General features: G+C 39.3%; 1 protein-coding gene across 2 annotated transcripts in view; it reads right to left on the bottom strand.

Annotated features, from left to right (window-relative positions):
* Window positions 1–21: 21 nt before the first annotated feature.
* Window positions 22–14,484, bottom strand: part of LOC121515593 (FERM domain-containing protein 5) — a 78,698-nt gene continuing 64,235 nt past the window's right edge. For both annotated transcript variants that reach the window (XM_041796427.1, XM_041796426.1), the window contains exons 6-14: window positions 14,161–14,284; window positions 13,245–13,332; window positions 12,983–13,071; window positions 12,261–12,324; window positions 12,072–12,154; window positions 11,074–11,148; window positions 9,416–9,484; window positions 9,125–9,231; window positions 22–5,017 (exon numbers count right to left, since the gene is read on the bottom strand). In XM_041796427.1, coding sequence (XP_041652361.1) covers window positions 4,431–5,017; window positions 9,125–9,231; window positions 9,416–9,484; window positions 11,074–11,148; window positions 12,072–12,154; window positions 12,261–12,324; window positions 12,983–13,071; window positions 13,245–13,332; window positions 14,161–14,284 — 1,286 coding nt within the window. In that variant the 3' untranslated portion in view covers window positions 22–4,430. The remainder of the gene's footprint in view (window positions 5,018–9,124; window positions 9,232–9,415; window positions 9,485–11,073; window positions 11,149–12,071; window positions 12,155–12,260; window positions 12,325–12,982; window positions 13,072–13,244; window positions 13,333–14,160; window positions 14,285–14,484) is intronic.

Genomic DNA, 14,484 nt, shown 5'->3' with positions numbered 1-14,484 from the left:
CAATGTTTATTTCAAGTTTGAATAGCATCATTTAATGGCACCAGTTACAAGGGACTACTGGAGGGAAACAGTATTTTATACTGACTTGTACAGAAGGTTTCCTACAGTACAAACATGGGTTTGGAATGGATCAGACTGAACAAGACCTGGATTTGGCACATGAATTTATATATATATTCAAATACTTGTATATATAATGTAATCAAAGAGCAATCTTCAGTCCTAGGATAGAACAATGAAGACTACATAACACACCACCAGACGTGGATATGCTAATACACTTATTAACGTGTATGCACGGTCTTGTGAGGGACTGTCTCAATGGGAGCTAGCAGAGGGGGGAAACACATTTTAAGATGTCTTCTGTCACATCTTTTCATCTGTCAACCCCTTAGTTCTCTATGCATCACCCTCGTTAATCAGTCAGGGATTTAAGCCACAATTTAAGAAGCCAATCATTTAATTTCATTCATGAACTTTTGATATTCTAATCACAAAAGTCAAAAGTCCCTTAAAATTATATTTGAAAGACAGCCCATGACAGTCTGTTAAAACTCAAGTTCTCGTGTCATACACTTTGATTTTTGAATTGTTATGACAGTATCTCTGATGATTGCTCAAAGTATGTAAAACACAGGGAGAAGACAAATTAACATAACCTCACAGTAAAGCCCAGTCCACATCAAAATAACATCAGAAATGACCTTTAACATGTCTTTGGCGCCACATTAGTAAAAATAAGTTTTCCAAATATTAGTTTATTATAAGTGCATGTACAATATCGATGTTTCTGTTACTGAGCCTACCCCTCGGGCAAACTTCAACTGAAACACAAGAATCATATATAATGCACCACTTTGTACCTGCATGGCCTCACCTTTACTGCTGCTGTCTTGGGATGGCAGAGCTGTGTGTGACTTTCTAAACCATGGACTGTTACCATCTCCTATTGGGTAAAACAACTATAAAAGAGGTAAAAATGACAGCAAAAGAAAGTGTAATAGAAACATGCCTGCAAAAACAATTTAAGACAGATTTCTGCTTGCCAGATGTGCATAACAGTTTCTGACTGTTGGATAGTTTCCCTTCTCGTGTTAAAGGATGAAGAAGTCTTGTAAAGTTTTGAGGGAAGTTTTCTTTTTAATCCATTCCTTGATCTCTGCCACTTTGGTAGACTGCAGGTTTAGGATCCAGGCACATCACTTTAATAACAAAACATCAGAACAAACATCCACACAAGAGGTTTATGATGAAAAAAAAATTATTTGTTTTTCAGACAAACACTGAATGCCAAGGTATGCAAGGGTCTCAGTGGTCACATCACTGTAGAGTCAGCACAACAGCAATTTATTGAGTCTCTTTAGGGACATTTAACAACATGTTTGACTTCATTCTTGGATTTCATCGACAAGATTGTAAACCACATCATTTTGCTCTAACAACTGATTATTGCTTATTGAATAATGCTGCCTTTTCTCCTTTTTTTTTGTTATTGTTGCATGTTCAGAGAGACCACTGAAGCTACATAATGCTGATCAATGTATGAATGAACACCTTTGAAAGTCTTAAAAAAGGTCTGACTTTTATCAATAAAGAAGTAATAAACGAAAAGTATGGATATACAGAAAAATGTCAGCTCACCCTTCTTGTTTCAGTCCCTGTTAGAGGAAATGTGCTTTGTCTTTACACCTGCATATAACTGGATGTATCAGAGTCATGAGAAGAACATCTACATAACGTAATAAATAGGCTCCTACACCATGTGTTTGACACGTTTCTTGCCATCTTAGCTCTAATGATTTGATATTCTCTTGAGTCTTGTGCTGCCTCCTTCTCTGTGGTTTGTTAGAGATAATGAGCTACAGGAGTGGATCCAGCCACAACACACTAGTGCATGCTACTCTGTGGTCAGGACTACGATTTAGCCAAGAACCGACATGCTCCGATTGCACAGGAGCAAACAAAGAAGGTAGCACCATCTGGCTTTAAGTGGAGCAGCCGCAGGTGCTGGTTTTAAAAGTGTGGTGTTTTAATTAGCAGGCAAAAAAACAAGCAACCCTGTACAGCTAGTAAATGAGATACAAAGGCTCCCATTCCCAAATACAAATTTCAAGAAAAACTTCCTCTTATGGCCTCTGATATCAGTCATTGCTTCTTCTTGCTGATTGTGCCTTCCTTCACTTTAAGTCCGTCTCTCCTTTTTGCAAAAGTTTAAATGAATGAACCTCTGATGTTTACATCTCCAATCATGCTTCCATTCCTGTATACAGATACTCAAACACTTAAACCTGCACTAGGTACAGGAGAAACGCAACACACAAAGAAAGATTTTACCCAGAATCCAGCAGCCATGATACTTATTGCTCCCTAGAGCTGTGAGGCAGAAGAGTCTAGAGCCTGACCATCTAATATAAGGGCCAAATATTGGCTTATTATTGAACCATTTGCATTGGCTTTCATTTTGGCTGATTAAAATTGAATAAGAAAAAGAAAAAGAAGAAAATATTGAAAGTAATGCATGCTGCTTCTCAGAACTTAAACAAAAATACCAAAAAAAAGGTAATTTCCAGACCCAGTTAAAAAAGAGTTTAAGTATAGATAAATCTGCAATTATTTTTAGAGGCCATTAAGTCTAACTGTATTTACATTTATACAGCTTTTTTTACAAGCTCTTACACTGGAGAGCTAATTTCCTTTAAGTTTGTTTTTAATATGTTGTCCATGTGTTTATCAAAATAGCAGCTAATTAAATTTCAATCAAATTATACACTTATGCTGTGCACTGGTTGTAAATATTTTGCATAAATTTAAGTATGATGGCAGGTTTGGATCCGAAATAAAAGTGCAGATCTGAGTGCAGATCCAGTCCTGGTCAGGCTCATAGTCACCTCTCCAAATTCTTCAAGTTCAAAAAGGTACAGTTTTCTGAATAATGACTATGTGTTTTTTTATATTTTAGTGTTTGATGTATGAATTATTATTAAAATGGTTTTATGTACTGAAGATGACTTCACTGCTGGTGGAGTAATGCGAGGTGTGGTCAGCGTTGAGTGGATCTGGATAAAAACCCTGTTTTTCAGTCCCCTCTTCCACATTTCCATAAATGCTTCTGACCTTACTTGAAACACAGCGCTAAAAAAGGTATAATTTAATCTTCAATAACAAAATAACATTTCAGTTCTGTTAAAATATACATGAAAACATGTCAATATATATTAGGAAACAAACTAATTTGTACAAAAGTACATCAGCATTCTTATTCTACTAATAATTATATAGTATGATACATAAACTGATCAGCAAGGTGGATATGAAATCAAAACAAATTATAGATTCTTTATAGAAAGAAAGAATTGAAATTCAGCGAATTTCAACTTCATGAAAAATGTAAATTAAACCTTGGAGAAAAAATGAGAACGTAACAACTAAGCACATTCAAAAGTGCTTCATTATTGAAAGTAAAACAGCATTGCACATCGATCTAGTCTACCATCTAAAGGTGCCAGTGTGTTTGTCATGAAGTTTTCTCTCACACTACTGGGGCACATATCACAATCAGCACTGAATTATTTTCTGTACGCTTATAAAATGCAAGAAAAGACCAATTTTAATCTTCATCACTTTACTTGGTACACTTGGTTCTATGTGCAACTGTATTTTAACAATCCACAAAATTCAATATTGCCAACATTTCTCAAAGAAAGGTATTTGATAATCCCCTATCTGCTTCTCTATCATGAACCTTCACGTTCATTCCCTTTAGATAGTTCAGGTTGTCATCATGAGGTCAACCTGCTGCTTGTGTGTTTAAATTCTGATGGGGATGAATCATGCCCAAAGACGTTATTTTGCCTCACATAGACATGGCAGCAGTGCGACGATCCATCCTAACATAACTAACTTTCATCTTCATTTCAGTAACACTTCAACTTCCTCGGCTACTTTCTTCCTTCTCTTATGCAAAAACAAGTCAAAAGAAATAAATAGGAAACAGAGGCAACATCTGCTGCAACAAAATCTTCCGTTCCTGTAAGTTCCTTTTTAAATTCTTCAGTTCTTTGATTTCTTTTCTTTTTTTTTCACTTTGTGTTATTTGAAAAAATAAAATACCTGAAATGGCTCAAAATTAAAAAATGCAAAAATTGTCTTGTGGCTTTGTAAAAAACAAAAACAAAAAAAACACAAAAAAAAGAAAAACAAAACAAAAAAAGAGGAGGTGGATGGTTGGGTGGGGGGTTAACTCAAAGTGGAGGAGGGGGAGAGAGATCCTGGCCCGGTGTTACCAGGAGTGGTCCACTTTGTGTGTCTGCAGAGGAGGATGATGGGAGAAGCAGGGTTCATGGGTGGGACGAAGCCGCCCTCCATCACTGCGGAGTCCTAACCGTCTTCCCAGACCCCCGAACGGGCTTACGAACTCTACGACCTCACTCTCACTTGTTAATGAGCAACCCGCCCACCCAGCGGAGCTTGCAGGCAAACCACCGCCTGAGGGGACAAAAGTATTCGTAATGGAACTGCTCAAACTCAGGGGTCTGGCGGATATCACGTAAAAATGCAATGTCAAGGTCTGACTCTGTGAGGATGATGAGGAGGAGGAGCAAGACAAAGAGGAGTCCAATGGTCACAAGGAGCAAACGGAGGACACTTAAGACAAATTTATTCACCTGTTCCACCTCGCTGAGGGCCAAGTCCCCCCCTGCACCCTCCTGTGCAGATCTACTGTCCGCACCAAAATCACCCCCCTCCCCATGCATGGGGGTGCCTGCCTCCGACTCCTTCTCCTCCTCGATGCTGCAGGGTGCCCCGTTGATCTGCCGAGACACAGCAAGCTCCATGCTATGCTCAGCCACCGGGGTTGGCAGCACGCTGTCAGAAGGGCTGTAGGTCTCATCTGAGATCACGGCGGTGCCCTCACTGCTGTCTGTGGCCTGGCTCCGGGAGCGTGGTATGAACGATTCCCCATGGGACACTGAACGCACCGGTGTGGAGTGGGCACTGTCACGCAATGATTCCAGACCTGGTGGAGAGGATCAGGGAGGAAAAGAGAGAAGACGGAAAGAATATCAAACCAACGATAGAGGACAACTGACACTCTTCACTGCAGTGTTCAAAACAAACAACAGACTGTGGCTGTAAATGCTCTAACATTAGGTCTCCAGTAGAGATCTAACAAAGAACATGGAAACACCTGTAGGCTCCAACTGAAGAGCAGAAATCTGATGTTTTCCCTGGAGTCAAGCAGACACAAGGAAGCATCATCATTGTACAGATGAACTGATGTGATGCCTGATAAAATAATCATCAGTAATGAGAATAAACATCTAATTCTACTTTGACTGAAAGTCTAAAGCTCATTAAGCAGCCTACTTAGTTTATTTAGTAGTAGCTGACTTAGTTACTCATTCATAGGAGAAATGAACCAAGCATGCATCTTGACAGAATCAACATTGTCAACTTATTTACAGGGTTCCTACACAATTTTAAAAATCTAATTCAAGACTTTTTAAGACCTGAACTCAGAAAAAATTAAATACACTTTTTGCACAGTGAACATCATATTGGTAATGAAATGTCAAATGGTAGAGGTAAAATAAATTTTTGGTCATAAATGCCCAAATTTGAAGATTTTGGAACATTTAATGCCTCTATCAATATGTTGTATGGTAATATTTATCATAACACATTTTTGCAGGTGCACTCTAAACATTTTAACAAATAAAAAGCAGAATAATACTTTTTGTTGGGGCAGACCTGCCAAAATAAGGATGGACTAAACTGATTTTGAGTGGGCAACCTGGTAGCTTAGATGTTAGAGAACTAAACTAGAGTTTCACAACAGCAAAGAGTTTATTAAATCACAGTTGGATAAAATCAGAGAAGGGTATGGGGTTTTCCTCCAGGAAATTTAGAACATCCTACACTGAAATCCCTGAATTATGAAGAATATTTATGCAACAATATGTGTCAACAAGTGCCTTCTAAAATTTAAGACCTCTTACTAGTAAAAATCAGACTTTTTATGGCCTTAATTTTAAAATGTGTAATTTAAGACTATTTAAGACTATTTAAGGATCTGCAGGAACCTTGCATTTATATGCAGACATGTTCTGAGCCTGAAACCATGGATCTCAATTTCATTATTTTATTCTCAACATTTAAACGCTTAAAGAGTTAATATTTTAAAGAGTACTGTCACCTCAAACACAATTACAAACCACAATTAAATGGTTTATTAAGAATACACATTTTGTCTGTCTTTGAACACCACTCACTGGGCAGTTAGGTCACACCCTATGGGGTTGGATGTTATATCCAGTTTTTTAGATGAACTTATGTATCTTAAAATGAGATATAAAGTAAGACAATCAATAATATCAATAAGTTTATGCTGCCTATGTGACCATTATCATGTGGCTTGTGTGGATAATGAAGACCTTAAAATACCAAATAACTCATCTTTACTCACATCACATGGTTTTATTTTAAACTGATTTGAAGACATAAAGACATTCCCTCCTATTGTGATTTCAAAATAAATGATGAGGGATGACATTATTATCATTCACTGAAAAAATGTATGACTAAGTTTACCTAAAATTACAATCAGCACTGATGGGTATTTTCTGAAGTCACTGTGTTTACAGTCAGTTATGGAGAATTTGTTTCCTTGTTTTTCCCTCAGGCAGAGGGAATTACAGTAACTGCAACTCAATCCAGTGTGCAAATTTGTAAGTGTTGATTTCATGGGTATTCAAAACAAAACTATACAAAAACAAGTTTAACATTTTCTTTTAATGTCTGTGAAAAATATATAATCAACCTGAACACAACTGCACCAAAAATTCAAATGGTTTTCATTAATGTTTACCACTGATCTTTTATGGCACATACAGGTACGCTGTTTATGAAAAACAAGTCTGTTCAGGGCAATTTGTAGCAGATTAAAAACTGAAATGTCATGTTCCTTATGGGACTTACACCAAATCAAGCAGAAATTTGATCCCCCATATAACAGAGTGATTCTTACTGACTTGTAACGCAGTGCTCTTATGCAACATCCCTGATATAAAGGAAGTACACTTTGATGATTTAATGTGAGACAGATGACCAACTATATAACAAGCCTCAAGGTATGGCAGATATACTGTCCTGAGACTGAACAACTATATTGTGCCGTATGTGAGCGTCTCCCAGCTTTGAACATGTGAGAGGAGCTGAGCTGTGGTTGCTGACGATATCACATTCTCAGGAGGGTCCAAGCAGCAACATTATGCCGTCACTGCACTGAGAAAGGATTAAAATTCAGCTTTGGTGAGGAAGCAAATCATGAAAAGGACTTTTTAAAAAGAACTATCAGGGAAAGTAGGCTGGATTATGTCCAGTGCCTAAGCTTCTGCTGACATGACACTCCTGTCAGAGAGACAGGCAGAGGCACACAGGCTGGATGAGTGTCAGCGGCCATCTTTACTCACTGTTGATCTATTTCAGATCATATTAGGCTAGAAGCTGTCAGGAAGCTAGCAGAAAGACAATGTTTGAATTTTTATATATCAGCTATGGTAACCAATACACTTTCTTCCTTGTACTAATATCTCCTACATTTCCTGTTCTGTTGTATGTTAGTTGTTTGTTTTTTCTTCTCTGTTGCTGTATGTTTATTTTATTAACCAACAAAAAATAGTGAAAAGTGTGAAACTAGCACTTTTTTTTTCTTGCTTTGACATATTGTAGCATCATGAAAATACCCAAACAATCCTTCACTTCTCTTCAAACAAAGTGTACTAAACAGCCATGGCTATATAACAAGTCCTTACATATAAGTCAACGAAAGCACAAGGGAATCAAAATGCCTCTCCAAAGCTACAAGGGAGACACAGAAGACCACATGAATGAGATATCTCTCCCCCTGCCAACTCCCAAATTGACAGATCTAAAATAGAGAAAGCCGTTGGCACGTCCATGTAAAGCAGAGCCCTGGCTTCCTCAGTGAAGACTTTACCTGGAGGGTTGCTGGGCTGAAGGTAAGGCAATGGAGTACTAGGAAGAGGGGTGACACTAGTGGACTCCTGCTGTCCGGTCAGGGCCGGGTAAAGGGGCAGGACGCCCAGGGCCTTGCCCAGCATACGAGGCCCCAAGCTCAGCACGCGAACCTTCACATCCCGATAGCAGTGGTTGATCATACGCAGGTGAACGTTCACCCGGGTGGTGATACGGATCAGACACTTCACCATGGCTGCAGCATTCGCGTGTTTATCCTGTTATTATGGTCCCTGTCCCGGAGTCCAGGCCACAGTCTTGCTGTGAGTGTGATAGTTACAGATAGCAGGGAAGAGTGTCTGAGGTAACACCGTGGTACTCTGCAGCAGTGTTACAAGTGCCAGGATTGGCTTGGCCTGGTTCGGCCCCACCCCTACCAGTAACTTACATGGAGAAGAAGACTCAGGCTATTTTCAGCTGGGGTATTAATACCACTGTAAGACACCCAGTCAGCACACACTGGGGGTGGGAAGCTGTTATGGCTCTCTTGAACTCACAGCAAAAGACCCTCACAGTACACCTGCTCCTGAACTCCATCTATACCAGCATACAAAGAGTCAGGGTTTGTGTTTAAGAGGCAGACCCAGACGGTCTTACTGCTGGATTTATCTAGAAGTACTCAGGGCAGAGCGCCTGCTGAGTCTGTCAGAAATAAAGTGAGGCCACCTGTTCTGGACCAAGCGCCTGCAGGTGGGCTGAATGGGTGACTTTAGCTGTCACTGTTTCAGAACAACTTTTTGTTCAAATATACAAATACAGCCCAGAAAGGCTGAAGTGGAGCAGGCTGACTGACGCACACACCTGCAGCATGCCCCACCAGCCCTGTGATCATGAACTGGGCCAAATGGCTCTAGTTACAGCATGTATGTGTGTGGGTGTATGCACAAGAGTGTTTTTTAGCTCCCCTGTTCAGAACCAATGGCCTTCTGGTATGTTTTTTTTTTTTTTTGCAGCAATATATTCTCAATAAATAAAAGCTTTGAGATTTCTCAGGAATGCAAATGTATCAGCAACACTTCTTCAACCAGCAAAGGATGTGTTGTCTATGCTGGTCTGATAGAGCATGCTGGTGCACTTCATTCCCTACCTTCCATGATAGATATGTGCACTGCTCGTCGACGCGTGCGAGGTACACTGCTGAGCCGAGGCCCGTGGGTGATGGACGGGCAACTTCTGCTAGGCACAAGGCCAGCCCTGCAGAGACAAACACATCAAACAAAAGCACAGACATCAGTGCAAAGACGGACAGCTAAGTCGTACTGTAGCCACAAGGTTTCTGCTGATAAAATGACATGTACAGTAGCTTGGTGCTGAAGAAAATGGAGAAAAATTAAACCAAAAATGTGATTGAGAACATTCTGACCTCTCCTGAGTGTACCTGTGTATTTCTGGAGGTTCGCGTTTGATTTTGGCACTCGACTCCATCACCTCTTTTGCCACTCGTCCACTGTTATAAAGCACAGAGACCACGCTCAGGATGAGTTTCACAGACACACAAACACACACACACAAACAACCAGGCATCCTTGTGTCATCCAATGCTATGAAAGCTCAGTGCAGTGGAGGAGTGCAGAACATGAGTATCATGATTGAGTTAACTCGGTGAATTCAGCTTCATGTAACTGAATTACAACCAGTCAGACAGATGCACACATAAACTCGCATGCAAAAATATCAAAACAATGATCATGGTTGTCCTTTCAACAACAAACACAATATGTTATGCTTGTTATGCAGAAAAATGAACAATTTCCATATAGGAGTATTTCAATTTCAAACAAACTTATAGTTTAATTAGACTATTTACTTTTAAAGTTATAGATCATCTAAATAAATGACTTTACTTTCTGTCAGTGGTCTTTTGCTGTGTAAAGTTTAGGTTATAACTGATTACATTTCCAAAATTGATAATTTCTTTTATGTACAAAACCCAGTTCTGTTGGGACGTGTGTAAAATGTGAATAAAACCAGATTACAGTGATTTTAAAGTCACTTTCAACTAATATTTAATTGAATACAGCAAAAGGACAAGATATTTCATGTTAAACTGATAAGCATTGTTTCTTCCAAAATATACACACATTCTCAAACTGATGACACAAAAGTTGGGACAGGGGCATGAAACATGGGAAAGCAGCAGAATTCTAGACATTCCATGAGGGCACTAGACTGGCCTTTATGCAGTCTAGACCTGTGTACTATTTAAAGTGTGTGGCAAATTGTGAACAAAACACCCAGTGGAAACCGTGCACTTTTGAGCAAGAATTCTCTCCAACAATTACTATTTTTAGTCCCAGATGTTTACATACTGTTGTTAGAAGAAAAGATAATGCAGCACGGTGATAGTCGTGTTTCTGTCACAAGTATTTTGGAATATTTTACAGGCATCAAATTTGGGATATTTGTTTATTTTCAAAATAAAACTACGTTTATCAGTTTGATCATTAAATATTTTGTCTTTGTGCTGTATTCGGTTGAATACAGATTGAAAGTAACTCTCAGATCATTGTATCCTGATCTTTTTCACAACTTACTCAATATCCCAACTTTTTGGAAATTGTGTTTTTTAAATTAGTTCCAGTAAAGGATTTCACTGCACAATTTGCAGTTATAAAGAAAAAATCAAACACATTAGCAGCATTTATTTTACCAAGGGCAAGCATTAATGGGTGTCTCAAAATCAGAGAAAATAAATAAATCTTGGTACAAGAAAGTAACCTGACAGTGATCATTTTTACGTGTAGAATTTGTTTGGCCTAACCATTTTCAAATCATTGATATCCAAACAAAACTACAGGCTAGGACTCGCTCAAGTAGATAACTCCACATGTGATCATTTCCTATGTTTCCCCTCAGCGTTCTCTATTGTGCCACTGTCAGTGTTAGCCTCTGGGCAAAAACAGGCTGATGTTACAGCACAGAAGGCCAGAGGGCCACATCCTCTGGGAGCATCTTTCTCCACTTCCAGCTGAGGGTTTCTTCTGCAGTGTCCTCCCCTACCTGACATCAGTCACTTTGTCTTATTGAGTACTCTACCTGTAGCGGAAACGGCTGCCCTTGAAGAACAGGTTGCTGCTGGACACGGTGCGAACCTGACTTGACTTCTCAAGTCTGATGGGGCAAGAAAAGAAAAAAACAGAGTTGAAAATTAAGTTCACTGCATCCTAAAACATTTTTTTCCTCAAACAAAGTATTAATATATAATCAATCTCAGCTCTCTGAATCGTGTAACACAAAGCAGGATCAAATACCCTGCTATTGAATTATGCATGGCCTGTTCTTGCACTACAGGCGCTGTATTCATGATACAGCTCCATACAGTATTCAATATGTTTGTATTGTCATAGTAAGTGAGATATTAATGTTTAATGTTCCATTTTGCTTTCAAGGGATATATGTGTTTCTCAGAAAGACATCATGTGCACCACATATGTTCTTGTACGTTCTCTAGATTCCTATTGGAAAGAAATTTTAATAAGAGGGAGGCTTAAAAAAATTTAATCTGCCACTTCAGAGAGTCACTGAAAGGTCAAATTATATTAGCTCCATCAATGATCCTGCTAAGCTCTGCCCTTCCAGTGCCCCGTCTCTTTTCCTCTTTCCATCTGCTCACCCCCACACACACCCTTCATCACCTGAGTCATCAGCTGGACTCATTATTACACCACTCCCAGGCCTCTGAGCTCACATGCTGCTTTCTTTTTTTTAAAAATCACCTTTATTGAGCTGGGGAGAGCAAAGGGGACCCACATCGTTATTAATGATGGGGGCAGGGGAGCCATATCTCAGAGGGAAGGAGCACTGAAGTGCTTGCAGTCTCGTGCCAGCACGCTCTCATCCACTAAAGGTCAGAAGCAGCTCACACCTCATTTTACTGCTGACAAACAACCTAGAGGGACGGGCTTTTGGGGACACCAAGTCACTGTACTGTGACAGTAACCTTCCTGAGAGCACTAAAGGATGCAGAAATGGAAGCTAAATCATGACAGTTTGACAGAAGAACATTACATGTGGGAAGAAATGTGTGGACTCACTTATAGAAAGCTTGGTTCTCCACTCCACACTTCCAAAGGTGCTTGCATGCCTCCGGCGTGGGTGCAAAGTAAGTCAAGATGATCTTTGTTTCCTGCACGTTTAAAATGAGAAAGTGTGCAGGAAAATATAACAAACTGTGACAGAAAACATCCTCTTATTTAGAAATGTCCAACATTTCCTGCTCTCACCTCCTTCTGATTTGCATATACATGGAAAGTCTTGCCTTCAAACTTCAATTTGGTCACGTCGTTCCTGTCCGAGACAGAGAGCACGGCAACAGTTACACACTTAAACAGCAAGCAGAAACAGAAAGCCACAGGCTCTTTAAAAATTCATGACAAACACTTTGAGATCACATAAACAGCCACAGAGAGCTATGTCTGCCTGACAAAACAAATAACTGATATTATTCCCCACAGACAGGGAATGGATGGGGGACCTGAGAGCTTCAGAAGTCAAACAAATTACCAAATAAAGACTGCAATCATATTTGGTCTGCCTTAGTAATTCTTACAGGAATATTATCAAAAAGAAATAAACAGAAAAAAATACTTCATAAAATTGAGTTGTGCATACATTTATTTTTCTTTCATAAAGCAGCTTGCTCAATTCAAATCGAAAGGCGTCTTGTACCAGTAGACGTTATGGTATCATCCTTGTATGGCGGCTGGTTTAATTAGCCATCTGTGCTCATGTTAGCTGCAGGCTCTTGTCACAGGTAAAAGCAGATGGATGCGCTTTGTTGACTGTGACCGCACAGCCAGCTGTACTGCACATGCCGTTTTATGTAGAACAGCCTACATATTAGACAAATTCAAGGCCTGCAGTGCAACACTCGTCTGTTTGCAGCAAGTGCTCCAGAAGCGAGCTGTCTTGGCTCGTGTAGTAAAATGTTGCACATTTGGCTCACCATTTGAGAAAATGAACTCTCTTGTTTCCCTGAAGCACCACAAAACCAAATGGTGTGAAAGCAAGGAAGGCTGGGTTCCCAGACACATCCTGGAAGAAACAACAAAATATACCTTAAAAGCACACATTTACATATAAATAAAGCATAAATCTGAGATATCTTGCAGTGTTAGTTGTAAATCCTATGACATGATTTCAGAGTTTAATTTTTAAAGAACTTAATTTTATATATCTGGAGTCTAAAAATAACATGGAAGAAAAACCTTGCATGGATGCGGATCAACACCATATGTCTCCAGCATCTGGGCTTTCTGTAGGAAATTTCTCTCTGATGTTTCAGGTGTCTGTCCACTGAAGGGAGGCAACAACATACCAGAGCATCTGTGTCAGTATATTATCACGATAAAAAATGCAACACAAAGTCTTGAAGGTAAAATTTTCTGAGTGGCAAACAAGCATTATTTCAAATGATATTCAAAGCAAAATGATTACCAAAGATCTAAAACACTAATTCATACTGAGATGTTGCACTTAAACAAGACTGACATAAGATCAGATTAGGTTAATATAAATATGTGATGACAGGCATCCATTGTTTATGTCTGTTTACACTACATTACATCACCAGTGTACAGTAGGTATTGTGTTTACACAGTGGTGAAGGACAAAAGAAACCACTAGTGGGCAGCAGAGTCTCTTTTTTGTCTACTATAGCATCAAAATTGGACTTCTATCTCTCTTTTGTCTAAATAAATTTGATCTTAGAAAGACATTTTGTTTTGGATCAACTTTATTTTTACAGTCTGCTTTAAACTCTCATAACAGTTACAAATATCCACTCAAAAGGAAACTAATCATTCTTTTACTTGCTGTCAGTGAGAGTTTCAATAGCCCGTCTGCATGTGTGCCTTGGAGGTTACTGGACCCCTTACTAACAACTGTATGAAGGGGCAGGCTATGCTAGAGTTATTTGAGCTGATAGAGGAGACGAGAGTGCTTTCTCTGCTATCTGCTCAAATAAGCCACTATTCTGTCCCATCAACCCAATTCAGACCAGCAGAGTCATAATTACATAAACGTCTGAGTGAATTTGATGTTTGTTCAGTGCAGAGTCTACAGGTATAGAAAAAATAACAGAAAATGATAGGTCAGGGGCAGTTCATCATTTTTCACTCTTACATCAGCTCTGTCTTGTGTAAGTCTGCAATTCGGCGTTCAAGCTTCTCTGAATGTTTAGGGAAGAACTGGAATTTGGAGCTGTAGCCTTCAGGATGCTTCCCAGGGTCGTAATCACCAATCTCAGCTGGAGGAAGGGTTAGAAAAAAACAGAATTTTTAACATATGTTAAAATCTTTAGAGTCAGTAAATTTTAAAATGATCTCTTAAGATTTCATCACAGTGGTGCTCTAGCTGGTGGAGACGAGCAGAACATGCCCGGGATTATTTCTGTTTCTTCATGCCACAGTGCACTTCCTCGTATGACCCTGATGGTGATGTCTATCT

This window comes from Cheilinus undulatus, linkage group 9, assembly GCF_018320785.1.
Source record: "Cheilinus undulatus linkage group 9, ASM1832078v1, whole genome shotgun sequence".
NCBI lineage: Eukaryota > Metazoa > Chordata > Actinopteri > Labriformes > Labridae > Cheilinus > Cheilinus undulatus.
This window is presented reverse-complemented; position numbering and strand designations above follow the sequence as displayed.